The sequence below is a fragment of the Mastomys coucha genome, unplaced genomic scaffold (genome assembly GCF_008632895.1).
Source record: "Mastomys coucha isolate ucsf_1 unplaced genomic scaffold, UCSF_Mcou_1 pScaffold21, whole genome shotgun sequence".
NCBI classification, from domain to species: domain Eukaryota; kingdom Metazoa; phylum Chordata; class Mammalia; order Rodentia; family Muridae; genus Mastomys; species Mastomys coucha.
The window spans coordinates 116590488-116605571 of NW_022196904.1; the positions used below are offsets into that span (position 1 = coordinate 116590488).

At 41.9% G+C, this 15084-nt stretch overlaps 1 protein-coding gene and 1 non-coding gene across 3 annotated transcripts in view; both read left to right on the top strand.

Annotated features, from left to right (window-relative positions):
• Srcap (Snf2 related CREBBP activator protein) overlaps window positions 1-15084 on the top strand; it is a 56509-nt gene that overhangs the window by 3838 nt on the left and 37587 nt on the right. For both annotated transcript variants that reach the window (XM_031388397.1, XM_031388398.1), the window contains exons 3-16: window positions 19-281; window positions 2905-3156; window positions 4835-5020; window positions 5353-5493; window positions 8424-8646; window positions 8762-9039; window positions 11387-11480; window positions 11946-12035; window positions 12983-13159; window positions 13240-13598; window positions 13692-13869; window positions 14124-14260; window positions 14503-14672; window positions 14805-14997. In XM_031388397.1, coding sequence (XP_031244257.1) covers window positions 228-281; window positions 2905-3156; window positions 4835-5020; window positions 5353-5493; window positions 8424-8646; window positions 8762-9039; window positions 11387-11480; window positions 11946-12035; window positions 12983-13159; window positions 13240-13598; window positions 13692-13869; window positions 14124-14260; window positions 14503-14672; window positions 14805-14997 — 2532 coding nt within the window. In that variant the 5' untranslated portion in view covers window positions 19-227. The remainder of the gene's footprint in view (window positions 1-18; window positions 282-2904; window positions 3157-4834; window positions 5021-5352; window positions 5494-8423; window positions 8647-8761; window positions 9040-11386; window positions 11481-11945; window positions 12036-12982; window positions 13160-13239; window positions 13599-13691; window positions 13870-14123; window positions 14261-14502; window positions 14673-14804; window positions 14998-15084) is intronic.
• On the top strand, window positions 10860-10988 carry LOC116104323. Its single transcript, XR_004123829.1, has one exon. It is a non-coding gene; the product is annotated as a small nucleolar RNA SNORA30/SNORA37 family (small nucleolar RNA).

Consider the following 15084-nt stretch of genomic DNA (forward strand, 5'->3'; position numbering starts at 1 on the left):
TTTTTTATCCAACTGTAGGTACTCCAGAGGCTGGTGGACCTGAGCGGAGGCTGGGACGCCCTGGTGGGCCCCGGGCCCTGGAAGGCAGGTCCCGGTGGCTGGTGGCCCAGAATGAGGCCAGCTCCCAGCATGCCCTGCAGCCGGACACCAGCCACTCGGCCTGCAGCAACGGTGATAATAACCCAGTCGTTCTTCAGGCATCCAGCAAGGAGCCTGGGAGTGGGACCATGCAGAGCAGCCCCTCCCCTGCTCATCCTCAGCTCCCAATCCTACAGACACAGGTTTGAAAGTGGGGAAGGTTCCTTTGATTATTATCTGTGAACTAATTCATGACTTTGAGACAGAAGTGATGTTGCAGGTCTTATTACCCACCTGAGTTTGGACTCTCTTTAGTTCTCAGATAGATTGGGGTGTAACATGTCAAGCTTAATTTTTTTCTTTTTTAATTTGGTTTTCTAAGAAAAGAGTTTTTCCACCTACTGTCTTGAACTTGCTCTGTAGATCAGGCTGGCCTTGAACTCAGATCCATTTGTCTCTGACTTCTAAGTGCTGTGGCTTCTGATATTTACTTATACTTTACATAATAATGTTGATTTCCAAGAGTATAGATCTTGAAAGGTGTGCTGGCACATGCCTTTAATTACAGCACTCAGAGGCAGTGGCAGGCAGATCTCTGTGAGATCAAGGCCAGTAAAGACTACATAGTGAGACATTGTCTTTAAAAAAAGAACATGGGCTGGTGAGGTGGCTCAACTGTTAAGAGCACTGACTGCTCTTCCAGAGGTCCTGAGTTCAATTCCCAGCAACCACATGATGGCTCCCAATCATCTGTAATGGGATCTGATGTCCTCTTCTGGTGTGTCTGAAGACAGCTACAGTGTATTCACACACATAAAAAAAGTAAATAAATCTTCAAAAAATTATTAAAGATAAAAAAAAGACACCGGTCTTTCTTACCATACGGAGGTCTAGGCTTTGCCAAGAGGTGGTGGCACATGCCTTTAATCTAACTATTTAGTAGTTCAAGGCCAGCTTGGACTACAGAGTAAATTCTAGGACAGCCAAGGCTACCTAGAGAAACCCTGACTTAAAATAATAAAAAATGAAAAAAGAGAGGTCTAGGTTAGACTATAAGTGGAGATTGGGCAAAATGGTTCTAACACTGCATGCTTTAAGAATAGTTTAACTTCATTTGGAATGAAAACAGGGTAAGCCTTAACTGAGGCCTTGTTTCTTTCCTCATACCATGGGAATGTGAGGTAGGGGATGTGTTTTTTAAATTAACTAAATCTATATTGCATTTGATAAGACATGGCTTCTTGTGGGCCTAGGGTATAGCTTAGTTGGTATGATGTTTGTTATGCACAGGATTGGGCCTTGGGTTGATTCCCAGTACTGTGTGCATATATACTGTATATTGTGTCACAGACTTAAAATCTCAGTACTTTGAACGCTGGAGCAGGAAGCTTTAAGGTCAGCTGAGTGGTGGTGGAATACACCTTAAATCTCAACACTTTGGAGGCAGAGGCCAGCCTAGTCTACAGAGCAAGTTCTAGGATAGCCAGGGCTACACAGAGAAACTTTGTCTTGAAAACACAACAAAACAAAAAACCCAACAACAAAAGAAGTTGAGGTCATTCTCAGCTATATAAAGGGTTTCCGGCCTCACTTGAGCAACATGTGACCCTGTTTCAAAATGAAGGTGGGAATTGTGAGTTTCCTTCATGTATCCCAGCCTCCTAAGTGCTGGGATTATACACCTGTACCACCAGAGATAGCTAGTTCAGTTGATAGTTTGTTCATTTGCTGTACTAGCCTTTGAAGTTAGGTCCTCATGCATGCTAAAGCAAACTTTTTTTTTTTTTTTTTGAGATAAAGCAAACGTTTTTAACATTGAGCCATATCTTTTTGGGCTTTCAAATAGTGTTGCTTTGAGTTGAGTGCAGAGTTTTGCATGATCCAGGTACGTAAGCACTCTGCATTGCTCCAATGGATTTGATTCTTAGTTTTTCTTAACTAATTGGAAATTTTGATACATAATTTTAGTCATTTAGCTGGGGTAGGAATTTGAGGCATATTGAGGCTTCTATATTGTACTACATTTCATGAGTGAATTCATTTGTTGTATTTCAGTGGGACATTGTTTTCCAATTACTGCTTTTATAGGTGATACTTTGTAAAGTAATGTGTGGGTATTTGAGAAGAATGTTTTGTTCCATCCTCTATATTACCAAGGAAGAAGTTTAAGGTGCTTTTTTTCCTGGTGTTTATGTTAACTCAAATTGCATAGATGAATCTGCCACACTTCCTTTTTATGTAAGTAAAATCAAGATCCTAAAAGGACTATTAAATTTGAAATCATAGCATGCTTTTGATCACAGCACTCCTGAGGCAGAGGCATGTGCATCTCTGTGAGTACATAAACTATCTCAAGGACAAAAAGAGCAAAAGAAATTGTGAATTGTAGTAGTCTTCTAAAACAACCAAATTTTTGTATTTGAGAGATATATCTCTCTTACTGTAGTAGAAGTCTTGAATTTAGATAGTTATATCAGCATGTTAGTCTTGCAAGTCAAAAATCTACCAGAAATTTGGCTTTACCATTTTAATTTGTTAAAAACTTTCCAAGCCTGATGTGATACTAGCCTGTTAAACCAGCACTTGGGAGGTAGATTATAAATCTCTGGCCAAATGCAGTGAGGCCTTGTCTTCAACTGCAGCATCCTCCCTTTGACACCCACCAGAGAGAGAGAAGAAGACAACAAAGTGTTTGTGGTGATAAAAATGGGAGTGATATACCTTATTCTGCATTTTTTTGTTGTAAAATCGAATACAAAAATAGTTTTTAAAACATATAGCACAATGCTTAGCATCCTTTTTCTCCGTCATTTTCCTTTTTTCTAGATGGTGTCGGACGGCATGACAGGCAGTAATCCTGTGTCCCCTGCCTCATCTAGTTCTCCAGCTTCTAGTGGGGCAGGTGGCATCTCCCCCCAACATATAGCTCAAGATTCTTCACTGGATGGACCTCCAGGCTCACAAGATGGTACCACAGTTCCTCTGGAGGGGTTCAGTTTATCCCATGCTGCTGACCTGGTCAACAGGGGTCAAAAGTGGGAGAAGAGCCATGCAGAAATTGCAGAGCAAGCCAAACATGTATGTATTGGGAGGGCCCATGAAGATTCATGGGAATTGACTTAAGTTCCAGGGGATCCAGTTCCCTCTGCTAGCCTCCATGGTTATGGTTTACAAACATATATGGAGGCCAAACACCCATACACAAAATGAAAGAAAGAACATGACCAACCTTCCTTCAGCCTAAAGTGAGATTTCGTATATGCTAGGCAAGTGTTCCCCTTTTATTAAAAGGTTAATTTGTTATGCTTTTTGTATATATGAGTATCTTGCCTACATGTGTGCTAGGTGATGATGGTGCACATTTTAAATCCCAGCACTTGGGAGGCAGAGGCAGGTGGGACTCTGAGTTTGAGGCCAGCCTGGTCTACAGAGTGAGTTCCAGGACAGCTGGGACTACACAGAGAAACCCTATCTCGAAAAAACCAAAAAAAAAAAAAAAAAAAAAAAAAAACCTGAGAAATAAATAAAAATTTGAAAGGGGCTATCCGAGGTATTCACACCTGTATTCCCAGCACTCTGAGGTGATGATACACAGGGTTACAGTGTGAGTCATCCTAGACTGCAGGGTAAGCTAGGCGCTACCTCAAAAAAAGGCAAAAAGCTAAAAAATAAAAACAACAGCAAATGTAAATAAAGAAGGCATTAGACACTGAAGTACTTTGTAAGTTGTTATGCTATTAAAATATTGTTTTCCCATTTATATCTAGTCTGTAGCCTGTGAAATTTTAAATTAGACTGAAATCATATTTATAAGAAATAGATTTCTACAGTGCTAAGAACCCCTCTAGAGTTAAGAAGAAAGTAGACACTCCTTTTGAAATATCACTTCTTGAGTCTTAGATTTGTTCAGGGTTTTTAGAGATCATGTGAACAGAAAGAGTATGAAATCATGGCCTGAGTTTTTATACTTATTTCACTTGTATTATGTTTATAGGTGTTTGTTTGTGCACTTGAATATGGAAGGCAGATGTCAACATTTAATTGCTTCTTTGGGTATTTTTTGTTTTGTTTTGTTTTTTTGAGACAGGATCTCACTATGTAGCCCTGATTTGTTTGGAAGTTGCTATGTGGAATAATTTGACCTAGAACTCAAGAGTTATGCCTGCCTTTACCGTCCAGGGTTGGGAATTAAAGACATGCTCAGGTTTCTAGACCTGTTATTTGATTCCCAGTTCTTTCCTAGCTGTATATTCTCAGGAATATCATTTAATTTCCTAGATACTTCCTCATAACACTCCCAATAGAATCTATTACCATGTAGGATGGATACGAGCATAAAACACTGAGCCCATTCAGTGGTCAGGATTCCAGCCATGGCAGTGAGATGGCTTTTATGTATAGGAACTCTTTTTTTCTTTTTTTTTTTAAGTTTTATTTTATTTATTTTATGTGTATGAGTATACTGTAGCTATACAGATGGCCATGAGCCATCATGTGTGTGGCTGCTGGGTATTAAACTCAACCTCTGCCAGCCCTGCTCGCTCCTGCCCTGCTTGCTCTGGCGTGATATGCTGTAGCTGTCTTCAGACCCACCAGAACAGGGCGTCCAATCTCATTACAGGTGGTTGTGAACCACCATGTGGTTGCTGTGATCCAAACTCAGGACCTTTGGAAAAGCAGTCAGTGCTCTTACCCACTGAGCCATCTCGCCAGCTCTGTATAGGAACTCTTGATCAATGTTATTGCCCCATATTAGGAAGCTGAAATTGAAACTCGGATTGCTGAACTTCGGAAGGAGGGATTCTGGTCTTTGAAAAGGCTACCTAAAGTGCCAGAGCCTCCCCGCCCTAAAGGACACTGGGACTATCTATGTGAAGAGATGCAGTGGCTCTCTGCTGACTTCGCTCAGGAGCGCAGATGGAAACGAGGTGTGGCCCGGAAGGTATGTCCTGTTTGCTGTAGCATCTGTATGTTTTCAGGTGGATTTGAATCCTTAATGATTAGCTGTGAGGTGGTGGTGCACACCTTTAATTCCAGCACTGGAGAAGCAGAGGGGGATGAATCTCTGAATTTGAGGCCAGCCTGGTCTAAGGGTTCTAGGATAGACAGGGCCATACCCCCAAATAAAGCCCATGAATTAATATACTCCTTTTGGTGGTTTCTGCATTTAGAGGTAAGCCTTTTCTTGCCCTTGATTAGGTTTGTATTTGATTGTGTGGATAGGGACATTTAGTGTTGAGCATTTTCATACTGCTTCATTATTTCTTTCTGAAGGTGGTACGCATGGTGATCCGGCACCACGAAGAGCAGCGACAAAAGGAAGAGAGAGCTCGGAGAGAGGAACAGGCCAAGCTGCGCCGAATTGCTTCTACCATGGCCAAGGATGTTAGGCAGTTCTGGAGCAATGTGGAAAAGGTGAGCAATTCAGCAGGAAAAAAGGGGGTAGCCTGGACTAGGTTAGAGAGAGGTATATTAATAGGCCTGACCGAAACTTATCGAGGAACTAAACTGCAATTCCAGCTCTTTATGACATTTCCCTATGTACGGGACCTTTCTCCCTTATCGTACTTGTGTGATTGGTTCTAGGACTCCTATGGGCATCTAATCTGGAGATGTTCAAGTCCAGGACTTAAAATGCATATAATATATAAACACCTAATTGAAGAATTTCAAGTAGTTTTACAATGTTTTATTATACACACTGTGATGTAAAAAGTACTACATAAATAGTTGTCATACTGTATTGTTTGAGATAGGGGTATTGCTATATTTATGGGTTTTCTTACTATTTCAGTTTTGACACAGGGTGTCATGTAACCATGTTATCCTCAAATTTGCCATGTAGTTAAGGATAACTTAAACTCCTGATGCTCTTCCCACCCTCTAAAGGCCCTTTGTTGTTGTTTCTGTTCATTTTTGCAATAGGGATCTCAAGTAGACTAGGTTACCTTGAAACTCACTGTGTAGCGCAGGGGTTTGATCCGTTTCCCTCTGTTTCCTCTCAAGTGCTGTATTACAGGAGTATGCCAGCATGATGATTGACCTTAAATTCATCTTTTCTTCAGTTTACATACCTGGCTGCAATGTTTATTTTGTAGTATTTGAGACAGTCTACGTAACATATGCTAGCCGGAGCTATCTTCAGTCTCCTGAGTTCTGAGGATGTGCCACTTAACACTTTGGAATTGGGAGGAGGGTGGTTAATATTTGTTTATTATGTGTGTTTTTTGGGTTTGGAGTGGGGAGACATACTGTGTCACACATAGTGGAGGTCAAAGGACAGTTTGTGGGTGTCTGTTTCTGCTATGTGAGTCACAAGGATTTAACTCAGGCTGTCAGTCTTGATGTTGACCTCCTTTTTCTATGTGTTTGAGACAGTCTTACTATAGTCTAGACTGGCCTGGAACTCAAGCTGCTCTTGAACTTAGAGAAATCCTGGTTCAGCCAGCATGCCAAGGCGTTTGTTTGTTTGTGAGAGACAGAGTCTTACTAGCTCTGGCTAGCCTAGAACTTCCTGTATAGATCAGGCTGACTTTGAGGTCTACCTACCTCTACCTCTAGACTGTTGAAGATTAAAGGCATTCAGTACTATGCCTGGAGGTAAAAACTTCTTAAAGATTTGTTGTTTTTATTTATGTGTGCGTGTGTGCCTGTATGAGATTTATGTGTACTATGTACTTATAGATACATACCTGCCAGAGTAAGTTGGATCTCTGGGAAATGGAGTTAGAGGTTATTGTGAACCAACTGATAATAAGTGTTGGGAACCAAACTTATCCTCAGGAAGAGCAATACATATTCTTAACCTCTGAGTCATCATTCTAGTCCCAAGTTTAAAAAGCCCTTATTTTCATTATTTTTAAATTATATGTCTGTTTATGGGTATGTGATGTGCACATGAATGCTGTTGACCTTGGAGGCCAGAGGATGTTGGATCTCCTGGAGCTGGAGTTTACAGGCAGTTGGGAACTGTCTGATATGGGTGCTGAGAATTAAACTCCAGTCTTCTGCAAGAGTAGTAAGTGCTCTTAAGCACTGAGCCATCTCTCCAGCCCTCAGCCCCATTTTTTAAAGAATTTAATTATTTAAATTATGTGCACATAAGCCATAGCTGATACGTGGAAGTCAGAGGACATTTGAGGAAGTTGTTGGCTCTCTCCCACCCTGTGGGCCCTACTTGAATTCAGGTTGTTAGGCTTGCAACAACTGTCTTAACCTACTAAGCCATTTTGTCAATCTCAAGTTTTTAACTCGGTTTTAAACATCAGGGGGTTTTTGTTGTTGTTTTGGTTTCTTTGAGATAGGGCCTCTCTACATAGCCTTGGTTGTTCTGGAACTCACTCTGTAGACCAGGCTGACCTCAAACTCACACAGATATGCCTGCCTTTGCCTCCCGAGGGCTGAGATTCAAGATGCGTGTCACCATGCCCATCTATGGTTTTAGTTTTATTAACCCAGAGCCTCCCGTTGCTAAGTTTGTGCTTTGGTCACTCACTGTCTTTTAACCTCCAGACTTTTTGGTTTTTCGAGACAGGATTTCTCTGTGTAGCCCTGGCTGTCCTGGAGCTCACTTTGTAGACCAGGCTGCCCTCGAACTCAGAAATCTGCCTGCTTCTGCCTCCCAAATGCTGGGACTAAAGGTGTGCGCCACCACCACCCGGCTACCTCCAGACTTTTTTGAATATTTTTTATTTGAGGTTAGTTCACGCCTGGCCATTCACACATGGTCTCTTTCTACTGCTGCTGTTCTCCTTTTTAGTAGTTAAAGACAGCACCACCATCTCCCAACCCCCAACCCAAACCTAAGACTTTGTTTATGCTAGGCATGTGCTCTCCTACTGACCTACGCTGGTAGCTGCACATACTCTATTTATAATTTGTTTGTTTTGGATTTTGGTTTTTGAAAAAAAGGTTTCTCTCTGTAACCCTGGCTGTCCTGGAACTCACTCTCTATAGACCAAACTGGTTCTGAAGTAAGAGGTCTGCTTGCCTAGGCTGATACTAAATGTGTGTGCCACCACTGACTGACTACTTTATTATTGATTTTTTTAAAGATCCAATTTAAGATAGGTTTGCTAATGTTCTCCAGCTCCTAGTTAACTAAGTTGACACCATCTTGTGTTTATGTAGTTTCTGGTGTTTGTTTTGTTTTGTTTTGTTTTGTTTTTATTTTTTGGTTTTTTTTTTAGAAGTACTGTATAGATCAGAAACCCTTTAAAGATTTTTAGCTTTTTCTGAATGACCAGGCCAAAGTCTGGCATAAAGGTAGTATCCCTAAATAGTTGGTTACAAGTATATGAACAAGTGAATATATAGGTGACTGATGTCTTTTGTGATTATGGTAGGTGGTACAATTCAAACAACAGTCTCGGCTTGAAGAAAAACGTAAGAAAGCCTTGGACCTGCACCTGGACTTCATTGTAGGGCAAACTGAGAAGTACTCAGACCTTCTGTCTCAGAGCCTTAACCAGCCACTAGCCTCCAGCAAAGCTAGCTCCTCCCCTTGTCTTGGTTCTTCCTCGGCAGCATCCAGTCCTCCACCCCCTGTTTCTCGACTGGATGATGAAGGTGTGTGTGCTCTTTGGTCCTGTTACTCTTCCCCAAGTACCCTTTCCAGAGCTGAAAAACCCACCCTGTGGCTTGCAGGGCCCGTGGACTTTGTGACCTTGTTCTCCTGCTATAGATGGGGACTTTCAACCCCAAGAGGAAGAAGAAGAGGATGATGAGGAGACCATTGAGGTTGAAGAACAACAGGAAGGCAATGATGCAGAGACCCAGAGGCGTGAGATTGAACTTCTTCGACATGAGGGAGAACTGCCACTGGAAGAGCTGCTCCGTTCCCTCCCGCCTCAGCTATTGGGTGGACCTTTTAGCCCCTCTCAAACACCTTCTTCTCATGACAGTGATACCCATGATGGGCCTGAAGAAAATATTGAAGAGGAGCCATCTCAGGATTTAGAGGTATAAACAGAAGAAGTACAGGAAGGAAGATTCAGAGGGGAAAATAGATGGAAAGGTGCAGCTCTAAAATCTTGGGCATAGGTTGATCCATAGTTTTAAGAATCTGGGTTAGGGACAATTGGGGTTTCATTGCTAGGAAAGTTGATCATTTGCAAACCAAGTTGAAGCCTGCAACTGGTAGAGTTTCTGATATAATGGAAGCATTTGTTGTACTTTTAAAATTCCTAGGGGAGGGCTGGAGAGATAGCTTAGTTGGTAAAGTGCTTGAGTTCATTCCTTAGTTTGCCTCAAAAAAAGGTGTGTGCAGGGGTAGGTTACAATAATCTCAACATTAAGAGGTGGATATAGGAGCATCCTTGAGGCATGCTTGTCTAGCTAAATCAGTAAGCTCCAAGTTCAATGGAGCGTGATTGAGGAAGACACCAAACAATGAGCTCTGGTGCTCTGGTTTCCACAAGCATGCACAAGCGTACAAATTATTTGTGTGTGTGTGTGGTATATGTATAACAAAAATTGTGATATGAATTTGGGAGTTGTGATAGTCTTCCTAAAAATGTTTTGGGAGGGGGTGGCTGGATGGCTCAGTGGTTAAGAGCACTGGTTGCTCTTCCAAAGGTCCTGAGTTCAGTTCCCAGCACCCACATGGTGGCCCACAACCATCTATAATGGGATCTGATGCCCTCTTCTCATGTGCAAATGTGCATACAGGCAAACTATCCATATACATAAATAAAAATTTTTCTTTTTGAATCTTTTTTCGGAACTTGTGTAGTGTCATATACCTTTAATTCCAGCACTCAAGAGGCAGAGGCAGGTAGGTCTTGAGACCAGCTTGGTCTATGTAGTGAATTCCAAGACAGCATGTGGTACATAGTGAGACCTTGTCTCAAAAAAAAATATTTTGGACCTTTATAACATTGGTCTGTATGTCTGCTTGTTAAGGTTGTTTTTAAAATTGCTATTATTGTAACTTTAAATTTTTTTGTGATCTCTTTTATTTCTTTTATAATTATAAACACAGATTTGTGTTTCTGTGCATGGATATGCATACATGATAGCAGATGCCAGCAGAGGCTAGAGTCTTTAGATCCCCTGGACCTGGAGTTACAGATGAGCCACTTGAGTGCTGAGAATTGAACTTTGGTCTTCTAGAAGTGTAACAGTATTTTTTGTTGTTGTTGTTTTGTTTTGTTTTTTTGTTTTGTGAGACAGGGTTTCTCTGTATAGCCCGGGCTGTCCTGGAACTCACTCTGTAGACCATGCTGGTCTTTAACTCAGAAATCCGCCTGCCTCTGCCTCCCAAGTGCTGGGATTAAAGGTGTGTGCCACCACTGCCTGGCATGTAACAGTATTCTTAACCAATAAGCTATCATTCTAGCCTTGATTTAATTATTTTTAAATTTCATTTTATTTACTTATTTTTTGAGACAGGGTCTAACTACAGTCTTGGCTGGCTTGGCACTCGTATAGATTAGGATAACCTAGAAAATATTATTAGGATTGTGTCTGTGTGTGTATACATATGGAAGTCAGAGAACAATTTTGTGGCATTGATTCTAACCTACCTTTACATGAGTCCAAGGATTGAGCTTTGGTTGTCAGGCTTGTGGATGACCACTTAGCCCCTCTCTCTTCCCCTTCTTTTTTTGGGGTGGGGAGGGGTTTGGGGAGTAGTTTGGTTGGTGGTTTTTTGTTTTTGAAAGAAAACCTCATTATGTATCCCTGGGGCTTAGAACTCATTGTGTGGACCAGTCTGACCTCAAATTCAAAAAGCTCTGCCTATAGACTGCTTGGATTAAGGGCATGGTCCCCTTTATTTTCTAGCACTTTTCACAGGTCCCTCCTTTGTCAGTGGGTCAGGATTTGGTAGCTGGTGCTGAGATGAAGCCCTTGAGTACATCCTTGTCCTGATACTGTGCCAGTGGCAGCTGTTACTCAAGGGAACAGTGATGTTTTTTGATCTACATTAGATCTTTGTCTTTCAACTTTTTTTGTTTGGTCAGTTGGTTGGGTTGGTTTGGTTTGGTATTTTGAGTCAGGGTTTCTCTGTGCAACATCCCTGGCTACACTGGAACTGACTGTGTAGACCAGGCAGGTCTCAAACTCGCAGAGATCCCTCTGCTTCTGCTGTCTGAGTTCTGATATTAAAGGTATGTACACCACACAGGGCCTTGTTGTTTGTGGACTCTCTGGCTGACCTGGAATTCACTATGTAGACCAGGCTGGCCTCCAACTTAAGAGTTGTCTCTGCTTCCCCAGTGCTAGGATTAAAGGCTTTCAGCACAACACCCTTTCAACTTTGTGTTCAAATGTTAAATCCTTCCACTTTTGGCCTTTTCCCATATAGGTAAACCCTCCATCTTCCTCTGTCATACAATGTAACAAACAGCGTTGGCATCCAGATGAAGATGATGAAGAGTTCACTGCTAATGAAGATGAAGGTCAGACCTCTTCTTTCATTTTTATTGTTGCTTTGTTTGTTTTCTTGAGACAGGGTCTGTATTATTTATTGATGACTGTCCTGGAACTCTGTGTGGATCAGGCTAGCCTTACAGAGATCCATTTATGTCTACTTCCCATTTATGTGCTAGGATTAAAGGCATGTGTCTGAGATGCCCTGCTCGCTCTCGCGCTCTCTCTCTCTCTCTCTCTCTCTCTCTCTCTCTCTCTCTCTCTCTCTCTCTTAATTAATTAGATTGGTTTTTGACATTTCAAAATATGTATAATATATATTTTGGTTTCTCTACCTTCTGCCTCTGCCAACCCTCCATCTTTCCTACAAATCCCTTTCCTACATTTATGTTTTTATTTTGTTTTTCACTGAAATTTCAACCAAGACTGTGTGTGACCATGGTTTTGGAACCATCCTTTGTTGGGTTCACCAGTGGAACCTTCTCTTTTTGTAGCAGAGGATGAAGAGGACACTATAGCAGCTGAAGAGCAGTTGGAAGGGGAGGTGGATCATGCCATGGAACTGAGCGAGTTGGCTCGAGAAGGTGACATTTACCAAATATTTTACTGAAAATCTGCTTGCTGTCTCTACTGTGCAGAAAATGGTGGATAGACAAAAAATGATATTTTTATCTTTAGTTATTGATTATTATATGTTTCTCATATAACACAAGTATCACAACAAGATTTATAAATGAAAGGCACTTATAAGTAGAAAGTGTTGTGATTATGATAGGAGTTTGAACTGAAATCTCAGTTGAAGGAATAACCATTGTAGCAGGATATTAGTAACATTTGACCCAAAATTTAGAAGGGTGTTAGAGTGACTCAAGAGACAACAAAAGGCTCGGTATTGGTGGCTCAGGCATGGCTTGGCATCTGGGAGTGAGGATTCTGCAAACTGAGGCTTGAGCTCACACTGTATGGAGAGCCTGGACATGGGCTCTGGTTCTGTCTAAGAAATCAATGGAGCCTTCGAAAATAGTGAGAAACCTGAAGAGGATTGATACTTCTGAGAGAAAACTAGAAAGCAACTGGCTGCCTTAAAGAAATACTATGGTGATGAGATCAGGCACCATGGGAAGGAGATTGAACATCTGCAGAACAGGGCAGCATAAAAATAGAAAAGTATAAATCTGAAGATTAAATGCACATAGTTTTCCACAGAATGGCCCATATTATAGCCCACTTCTATAGATACATAGTTCTGAGTAATTAGTATTTGGTCTGTGTGATATTAACAGATAATAAATTACTAGCAGTGTACAAAAAAAACCAAAAAGGTGGGGGAAGTTCACAGGGATAGGTACTGTCCTTCTCAGGAGAATGCTGCACCAACTAAGGTTGATACCAGGATTGATTTTATTAGCTAGTGCTAAAGATAAAAACTAGCTTCCCTGTAGACCTGGGTAAAATCAGCCAGTACCACTAAAATACCTGTTTCCCAGTCCTCTCAGAGGAACTAAACATTTACTTCTCTTTACCCTGTCAGGTGAGCTTTCTATGGAGGAGCTACTGCAGCAGTATGCAGGGGCCTATGCCTATGATGCCTCTGCTCCAGGCTCGGGGAACAGTGAAGATGAAGATGAGGTTGAAGCCAATAGTTCTGACTGTGAACTAGAGGAAACAGTTGAAGAGGCAGCTCAAGAAGATAGTAGCAGTCAGTCAGGTAAATACTTGGTTTAAGGGACAACTGGGAAGGGCTGGTGATGGAGGAAGAACCTACTAAGCTTTGGTCTTCTGATTTAGATTCTGCTGAGGAGCATAGTGAGGATGAGGACGATGAACATTCAGAGGAAGAAATGAGTGGGAGTTCACAGTCAGAAGAATCTGAGTCTGATGAGTCTGAGGATGCTCAGTCACAGAGCCAAGCAGATGAAGAACAAGAAGATGAGGGAGATGATGATGATGATGATGGTGACGATGATGATGACTTTGGAGTAGAGTACTTGCTTGCCCGTGATGATGAAAGGAGTGAGGTTGATGGGGGCAGTGGACCTCCCACCCCCGGTCCTACGACCACTCTAGGGCCCAAGAAAGAAATTACTGATATTGCTGCAGCAGCTGAAAGTCTCCAGCCCAAGGGTTATACTTTGGCTACTACCCAGGTACCAACAGGTTCTACTTTCTCCTATCTTGACTTACTGTTTCCTGATAGCAGGCGCTTCATTTCCACAATGTGATGATTGCCTTTCTATTAGGTGAAGACACCTATTCCACTCCTCCTTCGGGGCCAGCTCCGAGAGTACCAACACATTGGCCTTGACTGGCTGGTTACTATGTATGAGAAGAAGCTGAATGGCATTCTTGCAGATGAGATGGGACTGGGAAAGACAATCCAGACCATCTCCCTGCTTGCTCACTTGGCCTGTGAGAAAGGTAGATTTCTTTTCTTGGGACCTCATAGCTAATTACTGGGGGAGCTTGTTTAGTGGTGATTTCACCTGGAGGAAAGTGAATTACTGGTTTCTCTTGCTGCTATCTTTGTAGCCTCGTCGACTCTAGTCAGTAGATACATAAAGAGGACAGCATAGGTGCCGAGGTCTTAAGCATTATCAGAAAGGTGCTAGTTAGGGTTTAATCAGAGCCCAAGGTGTAAACATAGTCTTTCTATGTGTTTTCTTGCTAAACAGGTAACTGGGGTCCCCATTTAATCATTGTTCCCACCAGCGTGATGTTGAATTGGGAGATGGAATTGAAACGTTGGTGCCCGAGTTTTAAAATCCTCACTTACTATGGAGCTCAGAAAGAGAGGAAGCTCAAGCGGCAGGTTTGATCTTCCATGTGATCATTTTCCTTATTGATGTTTCCTTTAGTTTTTCTAGATCCTTTCCTCACATGAATACTTTGCCTCATTTTCCTGTTGCTCAGTTCTATTGCTGGTACTGTTTTATTTCTTCCAACCTGATTTCTGTCCTTGAGTACTTTAACATGTCTTCTAATTCCCCTTGTGGTTTTCAGTGTGTTTTTTTTTTTATCTCATCGTAAGCTGTTTTCTCTTTGACCTCTTAGGGCTGGACCAAGCCCAATGCTTTCCATGTGTGTATCACGTCTTACAAGCTGGTACTGCAGGATCACCAGGCTTTTCGTCGTAAGAACTGGCGCTATCTCATTCTGGATGAGGCTCAGAACATCAAGAATTTCAAGTCCCAACGATGGCAGTCACTGCTCAACTTTAACAGGTAAAGATGAATATAGAGATTCATGGGAGACTTGGTATGAAATGTTGGCTGCCTGGGTCAGCTATATTAAGGATGCTTACAAAGTTGAAATTTTACTGATTATGCTTATCCTAATTCCTTCTGTCTTTATAGCCAGAGGCGCCTGCTCTTGACAGGAACTCCCTTGCAGAATAGCCTCATGGAGCTGTGGTCCTTGATGCATTTTTTGATGCCGCATGTCTTCCAGTCTCACCGAGAATTCAAGGAATGGTTTTCTAACCCTCTAACTGGCATGATTGAGGGAAGCCAAGAATATAATGAAGGTCTAGTCAAACGCCTCCACAAGGTAAAGCCTGTATACAGTGTAGTAAAAGTTAAGGGCAGCTGGGCAGTGGTGGCGCACGCCTTTAATCCCAGCACTTGGGAGGCAGAG